This window comes from Aricia agestis, chromosome 5 (assembly GCF_905147365.1).
Source record: "Aricia agestis chromosome 5, ilAriAges1.1, whole genome shotgun sequence".
NCBI classification, from domain to species: Eukaryota; Metazoa; Arthropoda; class Insecta; order Lepidoptera; family Lycaenidae; genus Aricia; species Aricia agestis.
In genome coordinates, this window is record NC_056410.1 from 379228 (window position 1) to 391075 (window position 11848).

Below are 11848 nucleotides of genomic sequence, written 5' to 3' on the forward strand. Positions count from 1 at the left end.
AGGTCAAAATACCCATAAATGTTCCTAAAACCCAAGGGCCAATACATCTCCCTATCTGTACATGTACTATCAGAGAAGTTGATTCCTATGCAAATCGGTGACCTAAGTAGTTTGGTTGCGTTACGTCAAACCCACCTGACAGATCACAATTAACATTGAATTGACATATTCGACCAAATAATGTTGGTCTGTCAATTGCGTAGGAATCAACTTCCTCGATGGTACATCTAGCCATCTAGTCGCAACTCGATGTACGGCCGCACGTTGCAGACACCCGCTGTTCCCGCTGCTGGCGCTGCTGCTGGAGCGGTGCGAGCAGGCGACGGCGGGGGCGGAGGCGCCGGCGGCGGAGGCGTTCGGCGCGGACCTGCAGGCCTTCGTGCAGCACCAGCGCCGCGACCGCCGCCCCTTCCTCGTCGACGACCCCGAGATCGACGGACTCATGATTAAGAGCATACAGGTGTGGGGCCGCTAATGATAACACATAATATACTTATGATAATATTAATATCATTTCATAGGCAGTTAGGGTAAACAAATTTTTGACGAGGGTCACCTGCAATTTAAGGAGATAGTTATTGCGGACGGACCGTCTTGTAAGGATCTCTGTCCGTGTTCCTAAAAATATATTTTCTTTTGCCTCCATTCTCATAAAGTATTCATTAACTGTGGAGCAACATAATTATTAGTATAAAATTATAAATTAATGTAAACATGTATAGCAAAATCACCAAATTAATCAACTCGATATTGGTCTCGAACTCCCAACTTTAAGAAGTTGTGTGTAAGTGGAGAACCAAAGTAAAATAATAAAAGTTGTAGCGCACGCGGTACACGCGGGGATACAAACTTAACTCGTAAAAGATTCACGCAATGTGTGTGGACTGTGGTCTGTGGACTATATTAACCTTCCGGAAATTCTGGGTAGGCTGTTTTGTTGGAAACGGTTCTTTTACTCATTTCATCGTGGTTCTTTTTTTTTTAAGTTATTTAAAATTGAGCTTTAAATGTACAATATGTTTTGATATGTCTGCCTAACTTGTGGCTCTTTTGCAACGTTGTTAGATTGTCCCAGAGGTTTCGGTAAGTTTTACTGTGTGGGATTCCGGGGGTCTTTTGAAGCTGGTCGGCCTCCTAAAAATCCTACGAGAAAGGGTCCGTCCCAATACCGCAGGATGACTAAATCGCATGTTGCGACATCAATGTAACAGATATTGTGCAATTTTCACCTGTTACACTGATGTTTCAAGAATGCATAATCAACTTGTTGATGTGGGGTAGCACCATTGCCATAGTACAAGTTTATTGAATACAAGATTGTAGATATGGTTTTAGATAATAAAGAATTTGAATTTATTACACTAGGATCCTGATTTATGCGTGTCGATTGTGTCAGGTGCTGCGCATTCACCTGCTGGAACTGGAGAAGGTGCAGGAGCTGTGCCGGGACTTCTGCGGCCGCTACATCGCCTGCCTCAAGACCAAGATGCAAAGCGAGAACCTGCTGCGCACCGACTACACGCCGGGTACACTGCCGCCCTTACATTGTTACCAAAATCGGGTTATCTAAGCGTACGACGTTACGTATGACGTATCTATACTTAGGCGGTGTACATACCTTTATGTTTGTTTCTTACCAGACTTAGAAGTAGCAAAGAATCATGGTACCTAAGTATCTACTAATCCGAAACTGCATTTCAATGTGTAATTTTTTTTTCTGAAAATCTTTATTGCTAACAGCTACTTAAACCAAAGTCAACAAGCTCGTGATTAATAAATAAACACAATTGGTGTCGGTTACAAGAAACATCCTAAATCGCTCCTAAAACCTATCTATAGAGTATAGTCTATACGTTATGTGCATGCATTTGTAACAACTAACAACATGTTGTGTGCCACCAGGCGGCGTAGAGAGCAACAACAATCTGTCCGGCGGCCTCGACGACCACTCCAGCACCTCCAATTCGCCGCAGTACCAGGTACCAGCGCTGTCTCATTAGTCATTAACTCATTATCATTACTGTATATCTACTGTATATTATATTTTATTTTTTTATTTTATTTTTATTTATTAAGGATAACTTACAGCTAGATTAACAAGTATTTTTAAAATATCACAGAAGGCCAATTACAAGTTTTCACACATAAAAAATACGCTAGATATTTATAGACATTTAATAGGCAGTCCAATATTCCAGACGCTCAGACTCCATTAGTCATACCTAGCAGTATTGTTGTAAAAATTAAATTTTACTGAACAATTTCAAATTTGAATACTATATTTTCCTTAGTCTATGATACTATTATTATTTAATAACTGCATTATCGCTGCTATAACAAGTTAGATGACTCTACAGTCCCGGGTACCTTTTATATTCTTTTGCATTATAACATCGAAATTATTTTAGTGGCTTGTAGAGTACAAGCCACTAAAATTTCGATCTCTCTCTGATATGATGTGTGTCGTTAAACACCAATATATATTACATTTACAGATGATAAAATGATAAATAACATTTCAGTCCGGCGGCGGCGCGGGCGGCGGAGGTGCGGGCGGGGGCGGTGCGGGCGCGTTCGCGGCGGGCTTCCCGGGGCTGGCGGACGCGTACCCGCTCACCGCGCACCCCGCACTACCCGCGCACCCCGCGCATCGGGATGCCGGTTAGTATACGATATTATAAGTTGAAAGTAGGACCTGAAATATATAAAACCCTGTTAGCGATTTTATTTTAGAGTTGATATTGATACGAGTATAATATTATTTAGTATAGTAGAAATTATAATATATATCTATAAGACTTGTAAGATAAGCGAATGAAAGGCATCGCTTTTAGGTTTTCAGACCATCTCGTCATTTGATAAATTCCAATTTCATGTTTTCATGAAGATTTCTCTCTCAAAAATGCGTCGTAGTCCTCCTGAGTTCTAAAATCTTTGCTATCTTCCCGGTTTCAAGTTTAAACAGTTACACATTTTCCACTTATTGATTTGTTAGGTTTTACAATTTATTTGTAAAATCTTTTATCAGTATTTGTAAAACTTAGACGTTCAGAAAAAAATTGTAAAAATTTGTTCCGAATAAAAACATTTGTTTTTTTAAGTTAATAGCACAATATTTATGTTTCAGCGTCTCACGTGGTCCAGGGTTCGACTCCGATCAGCCAAATAGGAGCAGGCCTGTTGCCTACTGACTCGTTTACAGGTGCGTATAGAACTTAACACACGACACGCAGAAAATAATTATACCCCTTTATGGTGAATAAAAATAATAATTAATAATCAATTTATTACCATGTGTATTCCAGGCACGAACTCCAACTCGTGCTCGTCGGTGTCGGGGTCGCCGCCGCCGAGCGGCGCGGGTGGTGTGGGGGGCGGCGCGGGAGGCGAGGACGAGGGGGAGGAGGGGGGGAAGCGCGGCGTGCTGCCCAGACACGCCACGCAGGTCATGCGCGCCTGGCTCTTCCAGCATCTAGTGGTTAGTGCAGTTTGTTCGTATCCGGTTTACTAGTCGGTAAGGTCCAACTGGAAATACAATAGGGATAATGCAGTAAAATTAGTGAAACATACCTTTAGAATACTGTTTATTGGCCTATATACTATAAAGATAATAACAACAAATATTTGCAGATGCTCTGTTAGCATTCTGCAACAAACGAGATGAATATTTAATATTCTACAATTTAGAATGTAAATACACGATGACACGAGTATTATGAAAACATGTAAAATATACCAACACTAATTTTTGTACGTTCGTGTTTCAGCACCCGTACCCGACGGAGGAGGAGAAGCGCAGCCTGGCGGCGGCGACGCGGCTCACGCTGCTGCAGGTCAACAACTGGTTCATCAACGCGCGCCGCCGCATCCTGCAGCCCATGCTCGACTGCGCCGACAAACCGGGTCTGTACTCACACACGTGCGCCTGTCAGGGAACACGCATATCAATGCAAACACGCGCACACATGCACACACATGCACATAAACATTTGCATACGTAATTACGTACGCGTTGTTCTATTCTGCATCTAGCAGCTCAGTCTCAACTGCCTCAGAAAGCCGGGGAACACCTACATGCTTACATACATACGCACGCTTTTTATCCACGAAAACGCATGTCATATTTTTCAAACACAGACTATATTATTCGCATACAAACGCAGACGGGACACATATAATGTCATGTACAATACTATGTTTACATGAAGACAATAACGATCACAGAATACGCACTATGCGAGTTGCACTATCCACACACAGCTGATGTATTTGACGAAAATTTATAAAATGGTAAAGCCTGTAAGACATTTATGTGTTATAAAATTTTCTTGTGAGTGTATTAAAATAATTTGAAAACGACATGTTTATTGAGAACACTAGTGATATTGAATTTAATAAATACTTGCAGGCGGTAAGAAAAGTAAAAACGGTTCGTCGATCAGCAAGCGGTACTGGCCGGACGCGCTCACCAACCCGCAGTTCACGGCCGGTACGTGCCCGCCGCCGGGAGGGACTGAGGCCGACGTCGCGTGACTGTCTGTCCGGTCGTGAAGCACGCACAACTCTAACATTGACCCTTCGCTACTTCTGTCTTTCGCTCGCGCCGAGTATGTAGCCACCTCGTTTCGATTGGAGCACGACAGCAATATTTTTAAACGCGATTGCAGGAGCCGAGCAGCAGGTCAATGTTTTACGTACTTCGCGACCGGGCTGGAGTCGTCGGTTGTCTTGGTTGCTCCCTTCATTTAAACGAGATACACATTACACATGCACTATACATACACAAATTGACAAAATATACATACACGCCAAAACAAAGTATTAAGAATCATGTTTACGATTAAAAAAACTTAAATACTTCACTCAGCTAGGTTCCGACTTAAGATCCCTTTCTACTAAAATTTTAAACACTTAAATGGTCACTATTTAGTCCTAACCCACATTTTTTTGTTGTTAAATTTTGAACGCACTCTTGTTCTAAATCATCTGAAGAACATAACACAAAAGATTTCTTTTAGAAATAAGCAGTTCCTTTGTGTCTTTCCATGTTAATTGTATGTTTATGTTTTTCTTGTGTATAATAAAGAGTTAAATAAATAAATAAAAAAAAACTGCATTCATAACTCAATACGTAATTTTTTGTGGGTTAGTACACGAATGCTTAACAGCGTCCAAATATAGGTAACATCTTTCTGTCTGGTTATTAGAATCACGTGGTATGTAGTCATCCGATAAGTCTAGGTCATAAAGTTAATATACCTAGCGGAATAGAGCGACAATCTCGAGCTGTCAAACGAAACCGAATTTGATTTCATCTGTGTGTAAAAGTATGTGAACGTATACACTTACACAAGCATGATTGAACATAATTTCTATGAGATTAAATTGTCAACGTGCGGCACGTGCCGACTGGACGTCAAAATAAGAGTGCTGCTGTTCATGTATCACACATCTCTTTTTACCACGCAGTGTTACTGATAGTGACATCTCTCTTGCTCAGGCCTTTGTTTCTCTATTCCGCTAGGTATATTAACTTTATGGTCTAGGTAGAACAATACAAGCGAAAGCCACGCCTTGTACACGCTCATTAGATCCATAAATCGTGATACTCCAGGTCTGCTGTCATCGGAGGACGAGGACGAGTGTTCCGGCGGGGCGGAGGGCGAGGGCGGCGCGGACGGCGCGGACGGGTCCGGCGACGACGCCGAGCGCGCGCCCTACTCCATGCCGCAGACCATGCATTGAGGTACTGCACACAGCTTATACAGGATCTCGATTGTAGTCGTTATTCAGGATATTGGTAGACTTATGTCATGCATCAAATGCAGACCTCGTTGCAATTCATGACTTCATTATCCGTCTGGTAATCATTGATTTCCCAGATGTTACAGTAAAAAGTAAGTTACCCTCTCCTTTTAATGATTCCAGCTACATACACAAGCACACAGACATTATTTAACTGTTTCGTATGAAAAATAAAACACTATAGTGCTCGCGGAACTAGTTGGCCGCGCCTTAGGTACTTATGTGAGCGGTGGCCCCGGTGGGACGGAGAGGCGGGGCGCTTGATTTTGACAGTTCTGGCTAGTTTAGACAAAACGCACAAGAGATTGCAATAGCAAGATGAGTCTGCCGATAAAAAGACTAAGGAAATAATATTCAATGCCGATGCCGATTGCCGATGTCAATAGTTTAGAATATAAAACTGATCAATTGTCTTTCATTATTTTCAATACTTGAATGATTATTGTTCACGATATCTCGAGATTGGTGGTCACTGTCTAATCTCATGTGCGTTGCGAGCAGCAAGCAATCCGCCCCCTCACCCCTGTCCTACCTAGACGTGGCCAACTAGTTCCGCGCGAACTATAAGGAATCGCGCATACCTGTTGGCTAGATATAGTGTAGGGGCGAGTACCCCTACAGCACGTAGGAGAGGATTGAGAAGAGGAAATGCGGGTTACCTACTTGTTGAGACAGCTGAGCTGGGTAGAGATGGCTGAATTTCTTCGAGGAGATCACACACCTTCACCTTTGTCTTTTAGTCTATATTCACTTTCACTGAGCTGAGATAAAATCACTGGCAGATAAATATTAGTTTAATTCGCGAACTTTGGGCCGACGGTTAGCTGAGACTTTTTGCGTGTAGCACGGAAAGGCTTCAGGCGCAGACTAATTAATGCGGCTCGGGCGCCGTGTAAGGGTAGGCGCCGCACACGCATTAGCACGCACACATAGGGGTCGCGGGACTCGTCGCGCTCCTATTTGGCGCGTACATATAGTATCTTACGAATTACATTCGTATTGTTGTCAGTAGTGTAAAAGAGTATATTGTATGTTTCCAGGCAGCAGTGGCGACTGGCGGCCGCCGGCTGTCGCGAGACACTGTGTATACCGTAGAGTAAGCTAGCGTAAGGAACATGTATACGTAAATATTACCTCACTACTGTAGCGCTTGTGTGTCGCCGACTTTGGCCACACTCGGGGTCAGTTCACACTAGCGTAGTCGAATCGCAGCGAAACGTCAATAATACTGAAAACATACTTGTTATAAATATACCGTATGTTACCTTGAATGTAACGATAATATTTCTAACGAAATAGTAAAGCTTTGTGAGCAATATTACGTTGAGGATTAAAGGTAGGTTTCGTCACGCTGCGCTGCGGTTATCTCTAGTGCGGATTGTCCCTAAACTGTGGCCGTTACTACAAACTACAGTCATAGATTACCATATTAGAAATTAAGACACTCCCTATGAGCTAGGGTGTTCACTGTTCGACGGCGTATATTCACTATATCGTGCGAGATGTGATCGCACCGCTCTTGTCTCGTGATGACGGCAGTATACGCAGTCAGATTCCGTATTACTTAGTAATCAGTATTATAGCGACGTCTGTCGCGCTGTCACTCTGTAAATTATCGTAGTGCGCTTCGTTTTGCAAATATTTCCGATATCAGACAGGAGCAATGTTTTATGTATACTACGTAAGCTGGCAACATTCTCTGTAAATTACCGACAACAACACATGGTGTTTATCTCGAGGTTAAACGTATTTGAATGTTGCCACTTTACAGTAACAATTGGCCATCGTTCGACAGAGCTTTAATCATGTATATAATTTAGCGTTCGCTTGTGCGTCAATTTTCGTGACCGGTTGTGAGTAAAGTTAGATCCCCCCGCCCCCCCCGCGCACCTCGTGCCCCGCCCCCCACCCCCGCTCCGCCCACTGACTGAACGTGAAATAGACATAGGAATATTTTTGAAACCAAATCTCATGAAACTATAGACAATACCGTCCATAGACAAATTATATTTATTTGTACGAGTAAGTTCGTTTCGTAAGCCGCCATACTAGCGTAGGATAGCTCTCGTATACCGACCGACCGTTCGATTCAAATTCGTATACGCGCGTAGATATCGTGATTTTTAAAAACCTAGATGTAAATTTTATAAACAGTATTCGATTAGATTTTTTTTAACTGTAGGTATCGTAGCGTATTCGAAGTATGTAATACGCCAGCAATAACGGAGGAGACGCGCCAAGTGCATTGAGTGACGTATCCTAAAGTGATACACCCGTATTTGGAGTCGCGTCGCAGTCGAAATTTTGTAATTTGACGTGTCTAGTATTAGAATGGTCCGGGCCGCAGCCGCCTGCGGTCGCCGCCGCCTGCGGTCGCCGCGACGTGTAAAAGACATTGTGACGTATACTCTAGTTCGTATGATTTGCGTGCAGCGCGCGCCGCGGACGCCCCCGTCCGCCCCCCTCCGCGCTGCGCGTACTATGAAGCTTCCATTTTACTGTATACTGATAGGCCTATTATAAATATTGTCAGTTGTGTTCGAATAGAATGTATATTATATAAATTTATGTTAAATTTGATATTTTTTTACGATGTTACTGATACTTCATAGGTTTAGTTCGTAAAGTATAATATCGCTCTGATTTTATATATTTTTATACAGGACCCGATATTGACGAGAATGAGACTCGAAGTTTGTTTTATTATAATAATTATTATTATATTGTGTAAAAATAGTAAAACATGCCAACTGTTTTTATTAAATAATAAAAATATCGTACGAGTATAAAGTCTTATACTACAATCTTAAACGTTACATTTTAAATATATTTTGCAAGCGAGACAGCTAGAAATAAGATTCCTTCGAAAATATTATTTATCTGTGATTTCCGGTTGAAAATTATATTTTATAATGTGTTTGTTACATACCTATACGCTTTTGTTTTTATGTAGGTGTACACGTCCTCCTCGGCACTACTAAAATAAAAATAAAATGTTTCGATGAAGGAGCTGACGGTACGGAGTTGCTTTTATGTGAACGTCGTAGCGAGTGTATAAGTTCGGACTTCGGACTGTATGTTTCGTCATTTAAATATTTGTTTGTGAAAAGGCAATATTCACAAGAAACTGTCGTCAGCTCCTGAAGAAGTTGCAGCTGTTTTGATTCTGTATACGACTGCAATTATTATAAATATTAATACATACTAGGCCATCGTTCGCGCGAGCGCTTGTAAAGGTTAGCAAAAAATGTATTTCCATGTTCGTGCTGAAATGTTCGTGTATCTTGAAGCGCCACCGTATTTTAGATTTCTAGCTCAACCTTCTGCCGCATATTTATATTTCGAACCCAAACTAAAAAAAACCCTAAAAAAACAGTCTCATAATTTAGCACCTCACTATATTGTATGTTATTTACCTATATTGTATTTGTAGCGTAACAAATAATCGCTCGTGCGAACGATAAAAGACGGCAGAATATGACGACCACGTCGGGTGGTCAGGCGATAGAGTGCAAGCCCGTCGCTGGGCGAGCCGGCCGCCGCGGTCAGTGTAGATAAGCGACATGATATACGATGGAAACGATATACGTAAAATATTGTGAAAGATTTTTATCAATTTTAAATCTATCTATACACGCGCTAGGTTAAGTGGTTATATAGGCCCGTCTCCCGCCGCGGAGCCCTGTCGAGTGATTAAAAGCAGTCGCTAATGACGTTGGAAAATAAAAGTATAGGTTTTGTGCGATATAGAGTCACAGTTTCAATCGGAAGTTAAAAGTGTAACGCGTATTGTGATGTCGCATCTATCGTGATTCGTGATACGATTTTCAAGGAATAAGTGGTCAGGGCTCCGCGGCCGGGGGCCGGCCGCTATAGAATAACAAAGTCCATGTAGTGTATACTATAGTTGTAACGCTTTTTTAGAAAGACATTTCAAGTTGATTATGAGTAAGGCATAATGTATACTAGTCAAAAGTATCGCTACTAATTTTTGTATTTTTCAAAGCCGGGGCGGCTTGCGGCGGCGGCGCGAAGGCTGAGTTCTGGAAGATTTCGAAATGTTAAAGAGTCAAAATCGTATCCTTAGGATAATGTTGTAATACTTAAGCGTTCCTGGGATTGTTCTATTAACTATTCTGTATCCGCCGCGCCGCCGCCGCAGCCCGTCCCATAACTTTCGTGTACAGTTCGCAGCAAAATATATTCTATCGCATGCCATGTGTCTTTTATTTTGTACCCAGTTTAAACCTTTTTTTTTATTTATATACTAACTTTTCGTTTGGGCGTGAAGGAAGAACAAACAAACACACTTTCCCATTTTCACAGAATTTGGCAGATGACAGCTGGTCCGACAAGGCTATAAATGAACGTGGGCGGGGGCGCTGCTGGTAAAGGAGAACTGTAAAAAATGGCGTTTTTCTATGATGACAGCGTTAGTTCCTTTTTTCGCCACGTTCATAGCAGAGTAGACAGAATTATTGCCTTGACGAGCTCAAGGTTATTGTTCAATCATAAAGTTAATATACCTAGTGGAATAGAGCAACAAACTCGAGCTGTCAAACGTAACCGAAATTGGTTTCATCTGTATGTAAAAATATGTGTACGTATACACTTACACAAGCATGATTCAACGTGATTTCTATGAGATTGGACGTCAAAAAAAGACAGTTGCTGTCATGTATCACACGTCTCTTTTTACCACGCAGTGTTACTGATAGTGACATCTCGCTTGCTCGGGCCTTTGTTTCTCTATTCCGCTAGTTATATTAACTTTATGGGTTAAGGCGTCCATTCTTGACTTTAACCAAAGATTTGACATTTTACATTGTAGTTAAATTAAGTTGGGGCAACTTTAATATAACCTTAACTACAATGCAAAATGTCAAATCTTTGGTTAAAGTTAAAAATGGACGCCATATTTAACCATAACCACAGAGCTCGTCAAGGATTTAAATGCACGTGGCGAAAAAGGAACTAACGCTGTCATCATACAAAAACGCCATTTTTGACAGTTCTCCTTTACCAGCAGCGCCCCGCCTACGTTCTTATAAAGCCTTGTCGGACCAGCAACGTCTTCTGTCAAATTCTGTGGTCAAAGTTAAATTAGCCTTAACTTTAACCATAACTTTGACCATAACTTTAACCACGCCTCTGGTGCAACCCAACCTTAGTAATTAAAATAATATTATGTTGGGTCTTCGTTTACAATTATAATATTGTCGCACCAAAGGTTGTTTTTCATAGAAATAGGAAAATCATCCTCTAGTGACTACTAGACAGAGCTTTGTGATTTAGCGTCCAATAAGCTGCTGTATTCCTGGTCCCTGGATAATTTTAGGGTTCAAAAATACGGCGAAACGTTTCGAGAAAAGGTAGGAGAAAGGTAGTGCCCTGCGCGCTTCGCTGGGCTCATCTTGGCGGGGGCACTCCCGTGCCCCCAGATAAAGGTTATTTGGTTTAATTTTAAAATGTTCAGAAATCGAATATAAAATAATTGAATTCACAACCCGTCACCTCCGTCACTCCTATGTCAAGAAACAAATTGGCGAGTGCATAAATTACTGACAAATTCTGAATGAAATAGGAAAGTGCTACTATAATAGCTAAATCATGAATCATGATTTAAAAGCGCATATAAAACTCTCCTTAAAAATTTTAAACAATAAAAAACAAAACAGGCGGATTAGAACTTGACTGTGCCCGAACCTCCGACAATCCGCTTAGCGTGCTCATTAGACAAAAAACGTATCAAGGGGTTAGTTCCGCTACTGGCCGCGTGGCGCGCGCGTGGCTCGGCTCGGGTGTCACCATTGTCCGACTACACAGCCGTCTTACCGCTGACACGACCCTTAACCCGACGAGATAAGGATCCTTCTCATAGAACTCCATAGCAAAACAACTCTGCAGGGACCACAATCAAGTATAATGGAGCTTCCTGCGTCTAAGCGCTAAGATGCTCTCGACGCGACGTTTAAGATGGAGTATGGAGTGTACGGAGGATATCCGTGTTGTGTTCTGTCATCTGTGCGGGTCGCCGAGTGGG

General features: G+C 41.9%; 1 protein-coding gene across 1 annotated transcript in view; it reads left to right on the top strand.

The window, feature by feature from the left end:
* The window catches only part of LOC121727432 (homeobox protein PKNOX1-like), a 41330-nt gene extending 31309 nt beyond the window's left edge, over positions 1 to 10021 (top strand). The window contains exons 3-13 of the mRNA XM_042115287.1: positions 271 to 460; positions 1397 to 1526; positions 1903 to 1979; positions 2523 to 2661; positions 3128 to 3202; positions 3306 to 3478; positions 3768 to 3903; positions 4409 to 4489; positions 5615 to 5746; positions 6846 to 9208; positions 9239 to 10021. Of these exons, the coding sequence (XP_041971221.1) occupies positions 271 to 460; positions 1397 to 1526; positions 1903 to 1979; positions 2523 to 2661; positions 3128 to 3202; positions 3306 to 3478; positions 3768 to 3903; positions 4409 to 4489; positions 5615 to 5745 (1132 nt within the window). The 3' untranslated portion in view covers position 5746; positions 6846 to 9208; positions 9239 to 10021. The remainder of the gene's footprint in view (positions 1 to 270; positions 461 to 1396; positions 1527 to 1902; positions 1980 to 2522; positions 2662 to 3127; positions 3203 to 3305; positions 3479 to 3767; positions 3904 to 4408; positions 4490 to 5614; positions 5747 to 6845; positions 9209 to 9238) is intronic.
* The last annotated feature ends 1827 nt before the right edge of the window (positions 10022 to 11848 follow it).